The sequence below is a fragment of the Mesoplodon mirus genome (assembly GCF_964341445.2).
Source record: "Mesoplodon mirus genome assembly, chromosome: 2".
In the NCBI taxonomy this organism is placed as follows: Eukaryota; Metazoa; Chordata; class Mammalia; order Artiodactyla; family Ziphiidae; genus Mesoplodon; species Mesoplodon mirus.
Window position 1 is genome coordinate 20,737,314 of NC_138977.1, and position 22,965 is coordinate 20,760,278.

The following is a 22,965-nucleotide window of genomic DNA, read 5'->3' on the forward strand; positions in this document are numbered from 1 at the left end:
ACATAGTGGTTAGCTTTAACAAATTACTTAACCTTCTTGGGGCTTCATTGCTTCCTTTTATAAAGGACATGTTTAACCATGTTATCTCTTATCTTCCCATCTAACTCACTTCTGCTAAATAATATTTTTAAATAATTGAGAATAACCTGAGGCAACAATTTTGTGAGGCATGGGTATAACTACATATCCCAAAGCAGAGAAAACAGTAGTCCCCCTATACTGTATACCTGAGAACAGTCAGCCTTCTGTATCTGTGAGTTCTATATCTGCAGATTCAACCAACCTTGGATCAATAATATTTGGAAAAAACAATTTTTTCCAGGAAGTTCCGAAAACCAGAACTTGAATTTGCAGCACACTGGCAACTATTTACATAGCATTTACATTGTATTAGGTATCATAAGTAATCTAGAGATGATTTAAAGTATGTGGGAGGATGTGCATAGATTATATTCCATTTTATATAATGGTTATATAATTTTTTGGTTATAAATGGTTATAAAAATTTTATAATGGTTATATAATTTTTATATAATGGTTGTATGCCGTTTTATATAATACTGTGCCCTTTTATATAGGGAACTTGAACCTCCAGGGATTTTGGTGTCTGCTGGGGGGTCCTTGGAACCAATCTAATGTGGATACTAAAGGGTGACTGTCTTACACTCATTTCAAGATGCCTCACTCTAGGGAAGACAGTGAAACACTGACAGACATCTCTATGAAAATAAAGATAGAATTATAGGGAGAGATCAAGAAACCATGCTTTTCTAGTTGAAATTGCAAAAATTGAGGAGCTTTCATCTGGAAGAAGATGACATTTTAGAGATACCATAATAATCTCTTAAGTGCTTGAGCGGCTCTTTCATGCCGAAGTGGAGAGAAAGCCGGTCAGGATATGTGGAGAGAAGTGTCAGGAAGACAGATTGTATTCATTCTAAGTATTGAGTTGATAATAGATGAGTTGACCCCTCTGTAGTAGTGGACTGCAATTTTGGATGAGTTTAAAGCACTAACCACATGTCAGCATCTTGTAGAGAAGCTCTGTGCTTGTTGGCCCTGAGGGCCTTTCCTCCTCTAAAATTTTGTGAGTCCAGGATTTCTTAACTCATACTATTCTGACAACATAGTTGTATTGTTTTTGCAAAGGCATTGGTTTTAGTCCCAGCACCAGTGCTTGTTAGTTGTGAGACTTGGGGCAATCCACTCAACACTTTGGGGCTACTTCCTCACATTTCAACTGACAGCTTGGGTTAATTTATTCATTGGCTGTTGGTTACAATCTTATTGGGGGAAAAAATAAGGCAATTTAAAAAAAACATGTAAAAATAAAGAACTCAGATCTGTGAAGTTCGTTCCACCCAAATTCTCAGAGTATGAAGTATACGTGTAGAGAAACATCATTTTAAATTGCTATAGAAATACAGTTCTACATTCTTTCTTGGTCATGTTGGAAAAAAATGAATCTGCTATACTAGCCTGAATTATTCCTGAAAGTCATTTGGAAGAAGTTTAGCTCTAGGGTGTCCTTATTCTAAAGTGATGTTTTTGAAGTGTTTTTCAAGTTAGGTCCTAAAAACACGAAAGTATGGAAAACTCTGAAGCAACTGGCAAGTGTTATCAGAACAGATGCTTATGTAACTTCATAAGGACGCTGTTCCTTCTCATTCCATCCTGAAAGTATCAGTACATGAATTCAGAGGAAATTAGCAAAGGCAGACCTGTGTCTGAAGGGAGGGATCAAAGATAAGCAGGCAGATTCACTATTATTAGAAAGACCTCAAGTCTTGCAAGATCAAAGTCTTGGTATAAAGTGCATGTCTTCCCATTTAATTCTGCCTCAACCCCACCACCGCCCCCTGCCCCCAACAAAAAAGAAAAGAAGGAAAACTCCAGGAAGAAGCTATTCGTGCAACTTTAGATCTGAAATCTCAGTGAGTACGTAGTACATAAATACTATGGAACTTTCATGACGCAGATCTCTGCTCTCCTCCTAGGCCACCCATGGAGGACTCTCAGACGCTCTTGACCCCTGTGGTGAGCTGTGGGCCTCCTGGAGCTCTGCTGACCCGCCCTGTCATCCTCACTATGCATCACTGCGCAGATCCCAATACTGAGGACTGGAAGATACAGCTCAAGAACCAGGCAGCACAGGGACAGTGGGAGGTGAGCTTCTGTTGGGATAAAGATAGAACCCAGGAGCAACCCATGCAGATAAGCAAGGCAATTATGGGAAGGCTTTTGTTTTTAAAGCAAAACATGAGTGGAATTTTAGCTTCTACTCAAAATGAAAGAGAGAGGAAGACAAAGAGGGGAGAGGGGGAGACAGACAGACACTGGTTCCTGAGTGTGTTTTATCTACTGACTGAGAGGCACAAAGAAAAAGATGGTCAAGCATTAGCTAACTCATAGGGAAAGTTTACTTAAGAGTCTTACATAAGACCTATTTGAATATACATACTGTCTTGGGAAGGGAAACTATATATATATATATATATATATATATATATATATATATATTTTATTATTATCATTTTAATTTTCAGGTAGAGAAACATTGCACCTGGGTCAGAAAATGTTAGACACTTACTTGCTAACAGGTCCCAGGAATATAGGTCTGAACTTAACCTGGCAAAACAGGAAGGGTGTATCCTAAGCTCCAGTACAATGAAGAATGTCTTTGGCAACTTGACTCTCTGTAACTGTGGCCATCAGAACTTCTTAAGGACAGTGCCTTAAACAGATCCTGTTCTTTACATCAGAACCCTGCAGTTAGCACCTGAAATTAAGTGCAAAAGGATTTGTTATATTTACCATGAGGATTTTATACCTAATACCTAAAAAAAAATGATTTGTGTAGTCATTATAAAGAGAATTATCCAATATGCATGTTGGATATACTTTGTGATTACTTACAGTATTTTTCTCTTTTTTAAAATTAATTAATTAATTAATTAATTTTGGCTGCGTTGGGTATTCATTGCTGCATGCGGGCTCTCTCTAGTTGCAGAGAGCGGGGGCTACTCTTGGTTGCGGTGCACGGGCTTCTCATTGCTGTGGCTTCTCTTGTTGCAGAGCACGGGCTTCAGTAGTTGTGGCTCGTGGGCTCTAGTGCTCAGGCTCAGTAGTTGTGGCCCATGGGCTTAGTTGCTCCGTGGCATGTGGGGTCTTCCCGGACCAGAGCTTGAACCCATGTCCCCCGCATTGGCAGGCGGATTCTTAACCACTGTGCCACCAGGGAAGTCCCTCAGTATTTTTCTTTTAGGAAAAAAAAATATGCATGAAGACTCAAACCCCTAATATTTTAGGAAAAAGTAGTAGTAGAGGTAGAAGCATAGCAGGGCATACCTGGGATTACCTGGAGTGTCCTCTCTATATGGATGTGCTCTCCTCGTGGCCACATGAAGGTGAAGGGTCACTCATTGCCAGAGGTCCTGGATTGAAGTCTAGGGCTATACATTTTGTTAAGAGTGGACTTTACCAGATCTAACTTCAATTCCATTTAAGTTTAAATGACTTATCTCAAAAACATCCCAAAGTCTGTATCTCAAGGGATCCTAAGTTGTTTGCACAATTCTCTGCCTATTACCCTAATACCCTATTTCTGGATTTAAGTAATAACAACAATAACAACAATAATAAGAGGAAAGGAAAGAAAAGATGTGAAGAGTAGAAGAAGGAAGTCCTTATGAAAACACTCTTCTATTTGCGACAGGGACATGGAGCATCTTTATTCTCCACCATTCCTTCTAGGAGATTTTTTGTAACATGCCATCAGGAAATGACACTCGAGCCTTGCCCTTGCCCTACTGGAGAAAGCAGCTTCTCTCCAGGTGTCCTTTGGGGCTAGAATAAACGTGGAGGTGCTGAGCTCCTTTTTCTCCTTTCCATTTCAGTTTAAGCTTTATCTTTGGGTACAGGTTTAGCTGAAGAAATGATTTCATGGATGCTATTAAAACACAGTCCTTACTTTAGCTTGGATGATGTTGCATGGCCTAACTAACAAACAGCTACCTGAGGTGGCTCCTTTCATAGCTTTGTCCAGCCCCAGGGACTCAATTTATGATGAAACATTTGTTCATGTTTTTGACAAATAACCATGTGTTCATCATGATCCAGGCCCACTGAGATACAGTATGAAGCAAAGAAGCTATGGCTGCTGCCTCTGCAGAGATTAAGTAGCCTAATACAGAGGCTGAGTCATGCCCACACATGGGTTTTATTTCTCCCAAATGAAATTTTCTTTTAAATTTGAATTAGTTAAAAGTTGGAAGATTTCACGTAATAATCTGAACTTACAGCTTCTCTTTTTGTTTTTTTTTTTTTTTTTGCGGTACACGGGCCTCTCACTGTTGTGGCCTCTCCCATTGCGGAGCACAGGCTCCGGACGCGCAGGCTCAGCGGCCATGGCTCACGGGCCTAGCCGCTCCACGGCATGTGGGATCCTCCCGGACCGGGGCACGAACCCATGTCCCCTGCATCGGCAGGCGGACTCTCAACCACTGTGCCACCAGGGAAGCCCTACAGCTTCTCTTGAAAAATTAAAGGCTGTGTCCTCACTGGTCCTGCATTCCTGCCGTGCCTGGTACTTTTACTGTAAGCATCTTTGCCATAGACATCTTTACCAGAAGCATTTTTGCCACATAACTAATTGGCCTTAAGGCAATTTTGCTGTAAAAGATAAAATAACTGGTGGACAGTTTGGTTTCAACTGGTTGACAGCTTGGTTTCATCTCTCCACTGACACGGTACTACCATTTTTATACTACATAAATCTGAAAGAGGCCAATGGCCTAAAAGGCACAGGGTCGAGCCCACATGTCCCATAGAACTTTGGAACATCTGTCAAGGGACATGTAACAATATGTGCCAAGAACAAACAACAGTGTAGAGGCTTTCACACCATAATACAAAGCTCAGTTATAAATGTGCATCCCAGTATGTGGAAACTGATACCTCTCTTAATGAAGAAGAAATTTTAGCAGAAAAGAAAAGGGGAATGCCAAATGAGCTGAATCAACAAGCAAAAATATGTATAATACTACAAATGAAAGAGTTTGAAGACAAGTGCTTAGGTACAACCCACAAAATAAAATAAAAATTTGTTTGCACAGTACTGCCATGAATCTACACACATTTCAAATGTTTTTAAATATTTTGTAGTTCATAATAAAGTCTTTTTATTTTTGTTATTCATTTTTCATGTTTCATTATTTTTGTTAATGTCCCTCTTTTATTTATTGCTGTTTCATCTTTTACAGCAAAATTGCTTTACGTCCAATCAGTTATGTGGCAAAAATGCCTACGGCAAAGATGCTCACAGTCAAAGTACTGAGAGCCCATCCCTGCATGGCCGCAATGGCTGAAGCCAAGCGGAGACTGAGCTCTTTAGACAGGCTTGTACTCTGCTTCACCACAGTCTCCACCACTCCTTATTATCTTCTGCCCTACCTGCTTCACACATTCCTGCTACCTTTCTGCCCTGGGAGGCATGTGGAATTGTGACCCTTGTTTTATGGATTCTGTGCTTGGTCTTTCAGATGATTTCTTCTGTGGCCTGAGTCATTTGGTTAAATCAAAACCTAGTTAAGTTAGTAACTATTTTTATAAAACTCATCAGTTTCACTTAGTTTTATTTCTTGCTGAATGTTAACAATCTAAAACATGAGACTGCTTAAAGGCTTACGTGAAAAATAAAGAGAAAAAGAATGTGTCAAATGCATAGAGTTTGCCATACTGTGCTTTAGCAAAGTCCAAGAGCCCAGATTATGAGGAAAAGCAGTGTATTGCTTTGGAAAGTAATTGATGGGTGAGTTTGGAAGAACTTAGTAGAATGGTATTGCATAATTCTTTAATTTCCCTAATTCTTTTTTAAAAATTCTTTTCAAACCCCTAGATTTTCAGGGGGAAATACTATGCTAAAATAACATTGAAATAAGATAGTACTTTCGGATGAAATTAGCAATTTAGAGATTAAAGCAAATTATCAGAAACAGATAATCAACTGAAATATGCTGAAGTTAAAAGGATAACTTATACATTTCTTTTGGAATTTTAGGTAGATTCCAGCCATATAGATGCTTAGAAGATCAAAAAAGACTAAATGAAGGTCTTCTAAATAAAGCATGTTATCAGCATAAAGGCAAGGGAAGTAAGGGAGAGAATGATTAAGAATGGAAATACTGATAGCAGTATAATAAAGTCAGAGAAAGATAAAAAGAGCAGGAAAAGGAATAATCAGAACTTGGGAGAAGAAGTCCTGATCCGTGCACCCCTGTTGGCCACCGTCATGGCAGCCTGGAGGCTCAGTCACTGCCCCTTCCTTCTCGTCCCACAGGATGTGGTGGTGGTCGGAGAGGAAAACTTCACCACCCCCTGCTACATTCAGCTGGACGCAGAGGCCTGTCACCTCCTCTCCGAGAGCCTTGGCACCTACGCCCTGGTTGGGCAGTCCACCACCAAAGCAGCCGCAAAGCGCCTGAAGCTGGCCATCTTCGGGCCACTCTGCTGCTCCTCTCTGGAGTACAGCCTCCGAGTCTACTGTCTGGATGACACTCAGGATGCCCTGAAGGTAAGTGACTCCAGCCTGAGCCGCCCACCTCACACCTAGAGACGATATGCGTTATGTACGTGCACCCAAGTGCATGAACACAAGCGTCTGGCCCCAAAACATGGCAGTTACAAAAACCAATTAGACATTTCTTGAAGCCATGCTGATAAATAAGCTGTTTCCATTATGCTGATTCCTCCCGAGGGCTACTTTTGTTTACCCTCCTTGATTTCTTTTAATGAAAAATTTAGAAGTGGAAGAATTTGGCAATGCGACCTGTGGATGGTAAGTAATCTGCTTCCTTGTTTATCTCAGCTGTGTTCTTCCTATAAAAGGAACTGGCATAATTGCTCACACTCTGTGTTCCTCTTGTGTGCAACTTCCTTATATGCTTTCCCATTCTTTTTATGAGGACCGTGAGGAAGAGGGTTAGCATTTGACAACAGGCTGCTGCTTTATAGAATAAATAGGCTTAATTCTTGGTGCTATTATTGCCATTCATTTTCTCCCATTTGAAGCTTTAAAGGATTTAGTAAGTGCCTCTGAAGAAGTTATGATCTGGAAAGAGGAATAAAAGAAGTATGCAAAGGATTACGAAGCAAGTCAGAGTGTGATACATGCCGTAGGTGAATGCAGAGCTCTGTGGGAATTCAGGAGAAGGAGGCATCATATTATTTTGAGAAAATCTGAAAAGGAGCTAACATTTGAGATTGACCTTAAAGGAAGGCAGGGTTTGACCAACAATAATGGGGAAAAAAATACAGGATTTCTGGGTGAAGGGAACAGCATGAAGAAGTGCAAAGGGAACAGTAAATACAGATTCTATGCGGCATGTATTTTCCAGAAAGCCTAGAATGATTGATAGGGGGGTTTTTGGGATGGACCTTGACAACCAGAGAGAGGAGTGGAGATTCAGTTTCTTGAGTTAATGGAGAACCACTAGAGAGATGTAACTAGAAGACAGACATGACTGGAAATACACGTTAGAAATACTAGTCTGCTGTCCGTGAAAAGATAGACTCGAGTCAAGAAAAGCATGGTAAAGCTGGAGTGAAGACAGAGGAGTCAGAGGAAGGGAGTAGGTACGAAAGGCCCTATTAAGTAACTCTTGCAGGCCCCGGTGACTAACCCTGAATGGGTGGAGCAGAATATCAAGTCTGCCTCTAAGTAACAGTAGCAAACTCAGGGGCAGGTAGCTCTGGACTGTGGATATGGTGACTTTGCCTTTGGAATATTGAATTAGAGGTATGGATTAGACATCAGGACAAAGGTGCCTCATGGACAGTTAGAAATATAGGGGTGGCTCTTTGAACAGAGAGCAGTTCCTGAGACAGAGACTCAGGCACCAACTATATAATATTGATATTTGTCCTCCATGGTGATTGAGGAGAATATCAAGGGAGAGTAGAGGGAGAAAATAATAATAAAGCTAATAAACATCACCGAGAATTTCTTATCTGCTGGGCAAGATTCTAAGTATCTTTTCTTAACTCATTGAATCTTTACGACAACCTGTAGGACACCATTCTCCCTATTTTACAGATGTGCAAGGCACAGAAAGGTTAAGTAAGTTGCTCTAGGCCACACAGCTGCTGAGTGGAGAAAGCAGGCTTCATTCCCCGGGCAGCTGGCTGCAGTCTGGACTCTGCTCCTAAAGTGGGCGGCTCAGAGAGCCACACCCTAGAGCACAGGGACCAGGGGAGCCCTGCCATTGCAAGGGAGGAGGTGGGCAGCCAGCAAGAGAGCTACAGAAAGAGGAGTACCCAGAGGAGGAAGGGGAGAAGTAGGAGAAAGATGCATCTAGGAAGCCAAGAGAAGAATTTTTTTTTTTCTGAAATTCAGGATATTTCCTTCTGGAGTTTCCATCCCGAGAATAGTTCTAGGTCATGAAAACTGAGTGTTGCAGGTTGTGTCCATGGAGGAGATGAGACATATTCGGCCCCTGGGTATATTTTTGATGGATGAGCCTGTAGGAGTTTCTGATGTCAAACAAATGATGAGAACACACAGCTCTAGTGTAAAGCTTAAGGTTATTTCTTTTGTATTCCTTGCAAATGCGATACTTTTAAGGCACCGTCTGGATAGAAATCATCGTAGGCTTAAATCCTTCTTAGGAAAAACTGTATTTGTAGGCGAGCCATGGGGTCTGATTAAGGCAAATCTTTTTAATAATTCAAAGAAAAATCATTGCAAAAAGCATCTGTGGAAGATCTACATCATATGTGAAATATCTGATACACATTTTATATTCACACAAATAGTTCTTATACTCAGTCACTCTCGACCTTTCTTCTCAACAGACATACAATCCATGCAAAAAAAGTAATATTTCATAAAATAATTTTGATTATGTTAGTTAGTGAAAAGAGATGAGAAAGACTGACAAACAGGTTTAAGAAGTAAAAACAACCCAAGAGCAGTTTAGATCCTGGTCAGTGTTTTCCAAATAAACATATATAAATTCTCAGCATCTGGGGATCCAGCACTTAGCCTGAAAGAAACATGAATAATGGATAAGGCTTTCTTGTACCTCCTGATCGTTTAATAATGCAGAAATACCAAACTCCTAGTTATAGGTAAACCAACATACTGAAGAGATAGCTCAGTCCAGCCAAAACTGCCTCATGCCCACGCTTGAATTGGAACTTTGGGGCCGATTAACTCAGAAAGGCCCTTCAATACCTAAAGTCTGCCTTCTTGGCACCTCGCCTGCTAATGTTCCCGCCAGCCTCTCTCCCATCGCCCTGCTCCTCTAATTTACCCATAAATACTGTCTTCTGCGTCTCTTCTCCAAATACCTCCTCCTTCAGGCCCACCCCACTCCTCACTTAATGCTCATCCTAAATCCTAAATAATAATTCTCTATCCAGCGCACATAGGAGTCAGTTGGGAAGCTTTAAAAAGAGCCTTGTTTGAGGGTCCCAACCCAAAGGTTCTGATCTGATCGGCGTAGGTATCGGGTTTGGTTTTTTGTTTGTTTGAGCACTGCCTGGGTTATTCTACTGTGCAACCGAGGTTAAGATCTATTATACTAAACAATTTCAGGGGTCTTTCTGGAACTTTAATCCTACTTAGGACAAACTTTCCTGTATCCTCAAACCATTTTCTCACCCATTCCTTCACCTGCTCACATTAACTGCAGCTGGATCTCCCAACTAACATGTATCACTTACAGTCCCTGCAGTGAGGACCACACCCCTAACCAGCCACAAGGCCAAGAGGAAAAGTTCCAATACTTCTCACATCCCTGACCACTTCTGGGGCATTGCTCTACTTCTGGGCTGGCCTTTTGGTTTGTTTTTCTTTATTCTGTTACTCTGTGATCCATTACCCACTTCAGTTCCTCAGCACAGAGTCCCCTTAGTACAAACCTCCACCCTAGCAGTACCTGCCTCGTGGTCTTTCTTGCCCGTCCTTTTATTCCCCTCATCCTCTCAAATTCAGTCACCTCTTATTCACAGTTCCTTTGCCCAGATGTATTCTAGTAACCTTCACATCATTCTTCATTATCTACCCGCTAGTGTAGATGGACTGCATCCTCAGTAGGAACTGCACCAAGATCTCCACCAGCCAAGGTCTCTACCTGTGAAAGCATCTGACCTTCCATCTCTCTCCCACAAGGTGCACGTAAGCTGCTCTTTGTTTTTAAGGAAGACCTCCGTCAACTGTCCCTGGTCTCATGGTCCACAGACCTTCATCTGCTCTTACCCGTGTCTACAGGGAACTCACTTCCACTCACAAATCTCTTGCCATCTAAAGCTGCTGCAGGCTTTTCTAATTTCCATAGCTACATATGACCTCCACTGAACAAGCCCTCTATGTCTACTTGCGGCCTGTTGAGCTTTTCTTAAAAAATCATAAATTCCTGATTGAGTCCATTATACTCTCAAGAAATCTGCCCTAAGCTGTGGCTCTCCTGCTTCTCCACAGTCCTTTTATGTATTTCTCCTTGACTCATGAGATTTCACACAGCACTTCTTCTGAGCCTCTCCCACTCTCCCCAAATCCCTGATGGTACCGCAGCCCCTTCATGTGTTGCAATGATCTAACACCTATGGTACCACTCAAGGGACACTCCCTCAGCTGCTGTCCTTTACCTTTCAAACCTTTTATTTCAGCCTCTTCTCACCTAGTCTGGGCTCTGATGAAAAGGAGCTCGACTTCCTTGTTTGGGCTTTAATCTAACTCCTCCACCACCTCTGTCTCCAGCTAGCAAGTGATGCCTGCAAGTGGGCCATCCCAGACTTGATGTTTTCTTAGAGTTACTGCTGCGGACTGGGGATTCTTTCTGAATTGCAGAAACCCTCACAGAAGGTTGGACGAGGGCAGAAAGGGAAGCTCAGTGCAGCACTCATTCTCGGGGGTCAGAACTACACAGTCTGGAGAGCTATTAGAAAAAAGACTGGCCCAGTGTCTGGATCTGAACATATTGATAATATTAATTCCCACTTATTATCATATTGTCCATGTGGATGGGGGAAAAAAAGATACCACATCAGTCAGTCTCAGCAACCCTGATGCATTCTTTCATCTTCCCACCCACCTCTTTGAGTTTGGTAGCTTTTGTAATGATTTCCCTGAGTTTTGTTAAACCTGGAAGCAAAAATGGTCATCTGAAACTTAAAAGCTGTATTTAGCAAGGTGGAAGCATTATTGCTGAATTAGAATGCTGGCAGTGACTGCTGGAGTAAAAGTCAAGGCTGCCAGGAGACAGTGGAATTCTTTTACATACCTTTCAGGTGTTTTTTGTTTGTTTGTTTGTTTTGGTTTTTTCCGTGCATGTGCTAGAAGGACCAGTGAGAGCAGTGTGTGAGTTGAGTCCGTGTAAAGGGATCAAGGTGCTATGAATACCTTAGAGAATACCTTAGAATCAGTTCCATTCTCAAATAGAGAGGTCACGTCTATTGAAAAGATTGAGTTGGGTATGTCACAGCTTTTCTCGTTACCTCCTCTTCAGGTGATTAAAGTAGTGTTTTTTTCCTTTCGCTGTTTGCAAAGACTTAAATCCTAATATAAATAGACCAGAAATTAAGAGAGAGCAAGGTTATATTTGGGGTAAGTTTAAAAACACTTCAGGGAGAAATATACATCAGCATTGATATAAGTAATTTCTGTCCCACTATCTTAGGGGTACAATTATAAGATTCTCCTTTCCTAATAAAGGGTTTTATACTAAACTCTGAACCTAAAAGAGGAGTGATTTGCATAAAATATGAGCAGTCTCACATATCCCAACATTCAATGTTGTTAATTGAATTTCTGACAAATGTATATATGATACAAACCAAATGACATGTACTAGCTTTCTTTATGCAGTCATTTGGCATGGGACAGAGTCGTCTTTGGATTCCTTCATTTTTCACATACCCTAATCTAAGCTGTAACATAGCAACTCTGTGAAAAATCGTTATTATGAGAAAAGATAAGAGAAAAATGAAAGAGACACTGAAAATGAAAATAGGAATCCTAGTTGAGAATTGCATGGTACTCAGTTTCTTGGGCCACAGTCGTAGGTAGTCACAGGTAGCCCATTACAAGTTCTATTTCATCCTGAAACCTGGTGCTTCCTCACCCGTGTCTTTCTGATGTCTCCTCCATGGCCAACTGTGACCCTGCTGAACCAAGAACACCTCACGCCTGCCTCTTCTGGGCCAACAAATGCTGGCCCTCCATTGGATTGGCCCCATTAACCATATCTTTTCTTTCACTTCCCTCAAAGCACCTCAAAAGTAGCATAACCTATGCTTCATATTTTCAGTATCCTAGTCTCTGGAATTATAGTAATATATTCATACATGTAACACATGCATTAGATAGCAACAACAGCAAATGTGTTGAAGGTGACAAGTGTGTTTTCCCTGCTCAGTGAGTGTATGGAAGGAAGCGTGGTGTCAAAGGAAAGCCTGAGTCAGGCTGGCTGACGTGACTGCTTCCGCCCCTCATCGGCTCTGTGGCCCTGGTCATTGAACTTGACCTCTTAGGGACTTCATTTGGTCTGAATCAGGGACCCTTAAAAGATTCAAAGAGAGTAAAGTTATTAAATTTCCTGGCATAAAACAGTCACTACATAATGTTAATTGTGCCTAGGTGGGCATTTAGATTATAATGGCATTTTGCAGATAATGGCTCAGTGAAGATTTAACTCTAATTGTGATCTGATTGTGGGGTGAGTGTCAGGTTCTGTAGCAGGCTGGTTGGTCAGCTATTTAGGGACAGGGTTATTTTTGGTGCCTCTAAATTTACTCCATCTTTATCATCTTCTCATGAGACTTGGCTCTGGCTCCATCATATATTTTCTAAATGATCTGCAGTGCTGAATTTATGTTTTGAGAGAGAGGGAGGAAAGAGAGGAGAGGAAATAGAAGTTTTGGTAGATGAAATAATGAGTCCCCAAAGATACCTGCACACGGATGTGCTACCTCACATGGCAAAGGAGACTTTACCAACGTGAGAGTATAGACCTTGAGATGGAGGGATTATCCTGGATGGTCAGAATGGGTCTGATCTAATTCCTTTGTGCTTAAGAATGGGGAACCTTTCCCAGCTATGGTCAGAGGGAAATATGACCATGGAAGAAGGATCAGAGATGTGCCATTGCTGGCTCTGAAGAGGGAGGAAGGGGACCATAAGCCAAGGAATGTCGGCGACTCTGGAAGGTGGAAAAGACAAAAAAGCAAATTCTTCCCTAGAGCCTCCAGAAAGGAAGGCAGCCTTGGCAGCCTTACTACCACTTGATTTTAGCCCAGTGGGACCTGCGTCAGACTTTTGGCCCACAGAACTGTCAGGAAACAAATGTGTGTTATTTAAGTCACTTAAGCTTATGGTAATTTCTTTTTTAAAAAATTATTTATTTATTTATTTATTTATGGCTGTGTTGGGTCTTCGTTTCTGTGCGAGGGCTTTCTCCAGTTGTGGCAAGCGGGGGCCACTCTTCATCGCGGTGCGTGGGCCTCTCACTATCGCGGCCTCTCTTGTTTCGGAGCACAGGCTCCAGACGCGCAGGCTCAGTAGTTGTGGCTCACGGGCCTAGTTGCTCCGCGGCATGTGGGATCCTCCCAGACCAGGGCTCGAACCTGTGTCCCCTGCACTGGCAGGCAGATTCTCAACCACTGCACCACCAGGGAAGCCCACTTATGGTAATTTCTTACTGCAGAAACAGGAAACTAATATAGAAGTTAAAAAATGAATGTTCAAGGGTGAAAAGGAATACAAGAGTGACTCCAGAAGCTCTAGAACAATCTAAAAAGTCTTATTCCTAATACACAGATATGTGAGACCATCTTTTCCTTAGACGTAAGCCCAGAGATGGACAAGCCACACGGCCACTTCCCTGAGTGCTACCCTTCGGCATTTTGCTTTAAAAGTGTCACAAACCGACCTGACTGGGCAGCTGGAAGCGGCAGCTCAGACCAAGCATCCATGGTGACAGCAGCTGTGGGAACAGCAGGCAGAGCCCTAGACATGAGGTGGCTTGATGGGAAATGTTTGCACGTGGTCACCCAAGTCCGACCTTGTTATTATTAGGGACGAAGTACGGTAGACAAACTCGGGGGGAGAGCGGAGCACCCCAGCATGAGCCCGGAAAGAGAAAGTGTGGCGAGGCTGGGCGCCTGTGACGATGACCCAAGCAGGTGGGAGAGGCTGGCCGACGGTCAGATGTTGCCGCAGCTGGCCGTGCAGCCCCAGGGAGCTGAGCTTGGTGTCGCTGGGAGCCGGAAGGGGGCAGGAGAGAGGGTGGCCCTGCCTCTTTGGCCTCTGCTTTGGAAGAGGACAGCCCATGGCTGTGATAGCGACAGCAGAGATAAGATAGCCTCTGGCAAAGAGAGACATTCCTCATCTGCAGATGACAGGGGCAGGTTCCAACACAGGTTTAAAGAGTGAACAGGAGCAAAGCAGGTTCCATAAAATCTGATGGTAGGAGGTGTGATTTTTTATTTTTTTAAAACAGACAGCACAGGCCTTGAGGGTTGGTCTTTTGAGGTCTGACCTGTGTGGCATGCTGAGCATCTGCCGGTGTGTTCTTTGTGCCTGGAGAGCCCTGAGTCCATATGGGAGAAGCTTGGCGGAGGTGGGTGCGAGTCTCCAAGCGCACGCCTTGGCCTTCCGTGCTTGGTCCAGGGCCTGCCCTGCGCAATCGTGGAGGGAGGGCTCCGCCCCCTGGAGCCACACGGCCAAACCAAAGCGAACACCCCTGGCGGGCAATGCTGCTCCATTCGCTGCCCTTGGTGATCTTGCTCTGTGGGAAATCTTAGCGGCGTCCCCACAAGAGCTGCGTCCACCTGCCCAGGCTCCAGGCGCTGTCCCCAGGCTCCCTGGCAGCGGTGAATGCAGCCGGTCCAGGGCTCTGAGCTTCTGTCCAGAGGAAAGAATGCGAGGACAGGTCCAGACAGCACCGAGAAAGGAGTGAGAGAAAACGGAGCAAAGCCCTGGCTTCACCTCCCCCACCCTTCTCTTCCAGAAGCGATTTGAATGTGTCATACGGGATTTAAGTTTCATTATTTGTGTCTTCCTTTCTGTAGCCGGTAGGAGTCGTTGGAGGGAAAACGAGAGAAACAGAGAGAGAGGGAGAAGCTAAAAGCTGTTGAACCCACAAATTGGGTTGAATTCCTGAGAAACCAGATGTTAAAAAAAGTGCCTTCGGGCTTCCCTGGTGGCGCAGTGGTTGAAAGTCCACTTGCCGATGCAGGGGACACGGGTTCGTGCCCCAGTCCAGGAAGATCCCACATACCGCGGAGCGGCTGGGCCCGTGAGCCATGGCCACTGAGCCTGCGCGTCCGGAGCCTGTGCTCCGCAACGGGAGAGGCCACAACAGTGAGAGGCCCGCGTACCAAAAAAAAAAAAAAAAAAAAAAAAAAGTGCCTTCAAGGAAGAAGGCACAGCTGGGAGCAACGGTGCGAGAGGGGAGGCGCGTCCTCGAGCAGGGCCAGGGGGGTCCGAGCGCAGGGCGAGGGCGACGGAGGACGAGGGTGAGCACGGAGTGCAGAGGCAAAGCCAGGGCCCGGCGCCTCACGCAGGTCCTGGGACACAGTCAGTGCTTTGCACCCAGGCGGAGACTCGTCACGTTCCGAACATCAGCTTCAGGCATCTGAGTGTAGGCAGCCCCGCCACCCGGGCCACTCGTGTGCGCTAGCTGTGAGGCTGACACCTGCCCGGGCTGGGAAGGGCCCGGAGGAGATGGAGGAACACGGGGGCAGCAGCGGAGGCAGGCGGGAGCTGGCCCGGCAGTAACGCGGAGTGAAGAGCCGTGGGCTTAGGGGGGCCGGAGGGAAGGAGTCGCAGGGCTCCTCCCGCGCGCCGTAATGAGGGCAGATCCTGTCTTCGCGGCGCCCGGGGGGGGAGGGCTGGGTACAGGCGGGAGGTGCGCCCTTTGTACGCGCAGTCTTTTAAAACAGCTTGCATTTATTGTGGCTCTTAAGTGGCCAGGGCTAATGGCTTGGCATGGATAATGTCTTGGCTTAACTGGTTATTGTGAATGCTCCTTGTTTGTCCTGTGGAGTCCCTCGTCCCTGCCTTTCGAACAGTCCCTCACAGGCTCCTTAAATCCATACAGCCCGTGCTCAGGGCCACCGGGGAGCCTGCATCCTCCGAGCAGCCACCACACTGGGAAGCGGCCGTCCCACGGGGTTGCCCAGATCCCGGCGGGCTCTGGCTCTGATGCACAGGCCTGCGCCCTGCGGCATGGGGTTCACGTGTGTGTTCCCATGGAAGGACGGGCTGGAGACATTTCTGTTGATAACTGACCCCTGCAAGAGTCTTTCAAGGTTACGCTGGAGGGGTGGAGATAGAACTGACAAAGGCAGGCAGAAGGGGACCCCTTCTCTAGAAGCAGAGCCCGAACAAGGCACCGAGGCAGGGGTGCTTCCAGCAGGGAGGACAGCCTTTGCAGAGGAAGGCGACATTTATATTTCTGAGAACAGAGAGCCTAGATGATCCTAATTCCTGTTACGGCATTTCTTTCCAAGGTCACGATATTTTTCTTAAGTCTTCCTAGCTCTTTTGACCTTAAATATATTTTGTTCCTGTCCTCTCATAAGGTGTGTGAAATATCCCAACCTTTGGGACCCAAAAGCAGCTGTCTCAGAGCTGAGCACACTGTGTTGGGGTTACGTGTTTATATGTTGGTCTCGCCACAGCTGAGGTTTGTGAGTGTGGTTTGAGGCTGGGACAGAGGCTGACTTGTCTGTGCGTCCCAGAACCCGATGTGGTTCCTGGCGGGCGTGTTGAATGAATGCTCCCAGGAAGATTAAGGGGAGGAAAGCATGTAACTCTAAAGCTATATTTTGTTGATTCACCATCTGTTTGTTTGTTTTTTTTCGGTACACGGGCCTCTCACTGCTGTGGCCTCTCCCGTTGCGGAGCACAGGCTCCGGACGCGCAGGCTCAGTGGCCATGGCTCACAGGCCCAGCTGCTCCGCGGCATGTGGGATCTTCCAGGACCGGGGCACGAACCCGTGTCCCCTGCATCGGCAGGTGGGCTCTCAACCACTGCGCCACCAGGGAAGCCCACACTTCTGTTATTTTTATGTTTTCTGTATCATGTGTAATAACCAAAATGATTTCATGGAGAAGGAATTCAGAGAATCAAGCTTTTTTAAATGTTACATTAATTTTAAGTGGGATCAGCTATAAAATATCTGAAATTATGATACTTAAACCATAACAGTATAGAACAAAACCCTGAGTAGCCTATCAAGTGGGCTTGCCTCTTCTGTTTTCTGACGTAAAATTTATATATGGGATTTGCTGTATGTGGCAGGTCATCTCCCTCTCGTGTGGCTCTAGGTGATTTTAGTTTCCAAGGAGTTGTTTTATTTTTTGATCGTAATATCTTTAATTCACACTTCAATGTTTTTAATTTGTGCTTTGGTTACTGTCTTCTCCTTTATTTTGTTCTGTTCCCTTGAAGTTGAACATCCTGGGTGCGATGATACCAGTTGCTGCTTTTCAGAAAAAAAAAATGTTAAGTTTAAATGTGGTAAGGATTCTTCTTACTGAATCATTTACTCCTGGCTGATTTCTCCCAGAGTCCTAGTGGAGGGACAGCTGCCCCAACCAGCAGTCTCCAAAATAGATTTCACAACCCCCAGGCCAATGAGATTTGGGGGGTAAAAATAGACACTATTAAGGACTTCTGTGTCTATTCATCTTAGCGCATACTTTTAACCTTAGGTATATTTTATAACATTAACATATTGATGTGTTAATGTAGGTATATAACTTATAAAGAAACAGAAACAAAATGCAGGCTTGACTTTTTTTTTGATTGATGGCGTGTGCAGTCAGATATGTTTAGAGACCTTGCTCAAGCATGGATGTGTCCTGGTGGACAGTTCATCTCTCACCAGGGTTCCTGTCCAACTGAACAGGACAGAGAAGTCAGGTTCCTCCCAGCTGTGTGCAGCAGCTTTGTGTCACTCCTGGTTAGTGGAGAGATGGAGAAATTAAGAATATGGAGAGTGTGTGTCCTCCAGCACCATGTTCTTTAAAATGGCACTTTACTTGGTACCTTCTCTCAAAAAAAGGCTTGAGCCAACCCAGTTTCTTTCCTCACCGGGAGAACTCTTTACCATGACTTTTGGGGGTCAGTGCCAAAGAAGCCAAGGACTGAGCCTTATTCTTGGGCTGCCTTTGAGTGCAGACTTTGCACTCAAAATGTGGTACTGTATTATCTTGACCTCAAGGTCATGGCCAATAGGCAGTTTAGGTTTTTTTCAGTGGTCATCCCTGCCAAGAAAACTGATCACGTCCTCCATCTCCTCTGGCAATCCGTGTTGATTGTAGGAATGGGGTGTGGATTATTCATTGTTGGGTACAGTTACCTCCCGGAATACAATGCGTCTTCTTTTAGACATCCCAGGGAGATAATTTGGACATAATGAAGATCTATAGTAATCAGATAATTACTATTGATTGCTCTTTAGATGTCTTGATGAGGTAATTAGGGTGTACTGGAGAGAAGCTAGAACTGATTGATTGGCATGACTGTAATCTCAAAGATTTCTAATTATGTTTCTTTTCTTCTAATGGCTTATAAACAAACATCATTTTAGCTTTAGAATTTGTCCGGTGCCAGGTTCACGGGGAACATCAGCTTTCTCTATTATGCTAACTAGACACTGAACGTGATCAACATAAGCTCATTAGGCCTTCCTGCTGAAGCAGAAGAAACTGCAGTTAACCCTCACTTTTCTTATTCGTCTTTATTCCCGCACGGCCAGATTCTCCTCGAGGACTGGAGTGTGAAGTGTTGTGGGAGGGAGTTTCATGAGGAGCGTGGACGGCTCCGTGCTGGGTACATCCAGAGGCCTATGGGGACCCTGGGAGCCTGCTGAGCTGCGGGCACAGCAGAGCCAGGGCACAGTGATACAACGCCTGTGTCGGGGTGGCTGAGTGCTCAGTCTCCTGTCACGGGTGACAGCCGCTCACCAGCCAGCGAGGTTGAATACTGTCAACGTCAGTGCTCTCACGCAGCTGGACCGCTCACCTCTTCCATCACACACTAACTAGAGGAGTCCCTGCCCGAGACCACGTTACCCTCATATTCCCTACACCTCACAGGACCTTACGGCAGCTTGCGTTGTGCAGGATAGTGGCCCGACTCAAAGATGGAGGATGCTAAGAACCAGTAAAGGAGCAGTTTGAAATGAGCTGTTTCCATCTAATCAGTGATGCTGGTAAGCTCTGCACTTACTGGACTACAGTCCTGCACTGTGACCATCTATCTGTGCAGGAGTAGGTTCCCTGTACACGCCTGTGGAATGGCCTGAGTGATCACCTGTGTTATTGAACCCCATGCTTCCGACTGAAATCTCACCAAAGAAGAAAATCGTCTTTTGTTTTTATATTGTTATAAAATCTGTTATTTTCCTGAACCCCTTTGGGAAAAAAGGTCACAGGCTGTCTGCATAGTTTTATCACTAAAACTTTTAAAGCACGAGAGGAACAAAGTGCACAAGGATGGTTCAGACAGCAGAGGAGACTCAGGATATTTGTTCATTGATAACTTATGGTTTGCTGATGTTTGGATAATTGCAGCTGTAGTTGGAAATGCTTCATTAACTCCCATTAACTAGCTTGAGGAGTGGAAGTAGATATAGAATTTATCTTCATGTTACATCTTTATAGCATAAGTAAAGTTACATAGCAAATTTAATCAGCCATTGTTCTTGAAAAATGAGGTGGTTTTTTAAAAAATGTATTCTGACTATTTAGATCAATAGTTGGTGCTGGAAAATCCTCCTAATCTGTATCAGTGTACTTTCCTCTGTTAGAATATTTAATGAGCATATTTTTATTTTTTGATAATTGGGAATTGTGCAGTGGATAATTTTAAGCAAAAATTTTATTTCTGTAGGCAAAGAAACTAAAAAAAAATAGAAAAATTGCCCAAAACACATTCCAGATTTTTATTTGTTAGCTAGTATTTCCAATCTAAGATCTGGTTTGTTTTCTAGTTGTTTGCTCCTTTCCCTAAAAGTTCATTGAAAATCTACTTACGTATCTGTTTATCTACGTTTCTACGGATTTTTTCTTTTTTGGGGGATTCTCCCCATTTTGGGTTCTGATGGTCGTTGCCCTGTATTTGATTAAATACCCTACTTGTTCGTCAGGAAGTGTAGACTGTACTGAATGTACCGCACAACAGTGTTGTGTGGCTTGCTGACACAGTCCATGGCCAGTAGGGCCCAGTCACGTGCAGACTGGCCGGGGCCTCAGTTGGAGGGTCTCGGGGCTGCAGGATGGAGGTCACGTGCCACACAGTTAGGTTTTGGGGCTGGGCGCAGAGTGAGGGAGCATACTGTGGAAGTGATGCCAGTCATTCATATTTACTTTTGGTTTGGGACATGTCGTCGCAGGAAGTCTTGCAGCTCGAAAGACAGATGGGAGGACAGCTCCTAGAAGAACCTAAGGCTCTTCATTTTAAAGGCAGCACCCACAACCTGCGCCTGTCCATTCATGATGTCGCCCATTCCCTCTGGAAGAGCAAACTGCTGGCCAAATATCAGGTAAGGTTCCCAAGCTGAACTAAAGGCTTGGAGACATCTCCAAGAGGACTAGAATGATTTACACAGAAGATACTCCCTTCCTTGAAAGAAATCCTATCTTAGTACTCATTTGTCCGAAGTAGTTGGGGGATGTTTAGGATTTTTTGAAACATACTCTAGACATACTAGAATAAATGCTTTTTTCTGAATTTTCTTTCAGATAACTTTACTATCAATGTTTTATTTTTAGTAAATAAGATTTCCAGGTCCATCATGTCTGTGCATTCTCAGAGTAATGTTAACATTGAATTGGTAAAAACCAGCCTCAAATGCATTCATAGGAGAAAGGGAACATTGTTATCCCACGTGACACAAATTAGGCTTCAGCCTGGCTAGGAGAGTGCCTTTACATTGAAGACTTAGAAGGAACCTGAGCTTGGAAGCTGGGATAGCAAGTAAAAATAAAACCTGGTCAGGATTTTATTAAATAACAGCATAAAAATAGTGGTCCCAAGTCCCACTGTATGTAGCTGTGTGTGGGAAAAACAAGACCCTCCAGAGGTGTTCACCTCCTCCTCCATCAGCCAGCCCAAGCTCTCAGGAGACTGTGTGATGGGATCCCGAGCCTCAGGCCCATCCTAGGAGTCGCCGACACCCTTAGGATCAGCAGTGAATCCTTGTCTACACACATGCAAATCCAATCCCACACCCTGCTCTGTAGCTGCACTGGTTGTGATTTCCTGATGTAATAAGTCAGTGAACATACTAGAAGGGATGAAGGGAAGAGTTTCAGCTGCAGTTTTACTCTCAGATGTCTGGTACTTACACAGAAATTGTGGGAAACCTACTAGTTTGCTTACAGTCTTGAGCTTTGATGAGGGTGCATGCTCAGCACTTGATTGAAAGATCGGCTTTAACTTTCTCATTAAATCTCCTCCTTTGCTTTCTTCTTTCTCTGATTTTTCAACTGCCATAAAAGTCCACAGATCTTCCCCTTTTATGAACAATTCTTTTTGTGCAGCCATAATGGAAAGTTGTTTTTATAATAATGATAACCTGATGTTAGTTTAAGCTAAGCCTGGCTGAGTTCTCACCATCTGCCAGACTCTCTCTGTACTTTGATTAATCTCATTTAACCCCCTCCATTCAGGTACTCTCTTGCTTAGGTACAGTCTTTCACAGGTGAAGAAACTGAGGAAAGGTTAAGTAACTTGCCCCAAATCACCAAGTAAGCAAGGGGAAGGCATCCTATTTGTACTGGATTTGGCTCCAGAGCCTCTCTTCTTAACCAACATGGTCTACCATTTTGTATCAATCCTTCTTTTTCCTTTATTGAAAAAAAGATTCTTGGGCTCTGTGAGGTGATCTAGACTCATAGACAATTGTGTCTGTTAGAGGCTTGGTGCTTTTTAGGCCAAGAACTTTTCTGTGGCAGCTAATCAAGCCTCCGGTTTCCAACTTGTAGTGAGTTTTGGCTTTCCCCATCCTGTGCAGAGGGAGGGCGTAGGCATGAAAGGGAACTGGGTCAGTGCATCATCCTTTAGGCTTTGCTTTTCTCCAGGGTACCGTGGCAGGGATTCCTTTTAATGGGCAATGACTGGAGTGTGTAGGTTTTATTGAGGCAATTGTCTAAACCTTAAAAAAAAGATCATTTACGATGTTTTTTTTGGGTTTTTTTGTAAGTGACTGAGAAGTGGCAGGCTGGTAAGGTATAAGGATTCTGGGGCTGATTCCCTGGGTTCAGACCTCAACTCTGCCACTTTCTAGCTGTGGGACTTTGGGTGAGTTCTCTAACATCTCTGGGCCTCAGTTTTTTTCACCTGAAAAGGAGGTTGGGATGTGCTTGTGCATGGACCCATCCTGAGGATTAAATAAGGTCATTAACATGTGCAGTACTGAGAGGAGTACTCAGCAGCGCACTGTCTGATAGCTTCCTTGAGCGTTAGTCCCTCATTTGTGGTTCACCCTCTTATGTGCTTCAGGAGATTCCTTTCTACCACATCTGGAGTGGGTCTCAGAGAAACCTGCACTGCACATTCACTCTGGAAAGATTCAGCCTGAACACAGCGGAGCTGGTCTGCAAACTGTGTGTGCGGCAGGTGGAGGGAGAAGGACAGATCTTCCAGCTAAACTGCACCGTGTCCGAGGTAAGAGGCGCTCACCGGTCTCAGAGCAGAGGAGGGACCGACCTCCGGGAGGGCCAGCGGGGCATAAAGGATCTCTGTGTGGGAAGTCCTGAAAAGCTCTCTGGAGGGCCTGCTGGTTCACAGAATAGTGTATTTAATGAACACAGGGAGCTAAAATTATATGAAAGTGTAATAGAGGATCCTTTTCAAAAAACAGGACTTTGATGTTTTGTGACATGAACTTAAGGATCTTGTCCTAACTTTTGAATTTCAAGTATAAGGTTCAATTTAAATATCGCTCACA

General features: G+C 44.2%; 1 protein-coding gene across 3 annotated transcripts in view; it reads left to right on the forward strand.

Annotated features, from left to right (window-relative positions):
• UNC5C (unc-5 netrin receptor C) overlaps nt 1-22,965 on the forward strand; it is a 399,234-nt gene that overhangs the window by 368,193 nt on the left and 8,076 nt on the right. For all 3 annotated transcript variants that reach the window (XM_082611396.1, XM_082611395.1, XM_082611397.1), the window contains exons 12-15: nt 1,998-2,166; nt 6,338-6,571; nt 20,407-20,556; nt 22,518-22,682. In XM_082611396.1, the coding sequence (XP_082467522.1) occupies nt 1,998-2,166; nt 6,338-6,571; nt 20,407-20,556; nt 22,518-22,682 (718 nt within the window). The remainder of the gene's footprint in view (nt 1-1,997; nt 2,167-6,337; nt 6,572-20,406; nt 20,557-22,517; nt 22,683-22,965) is intronic.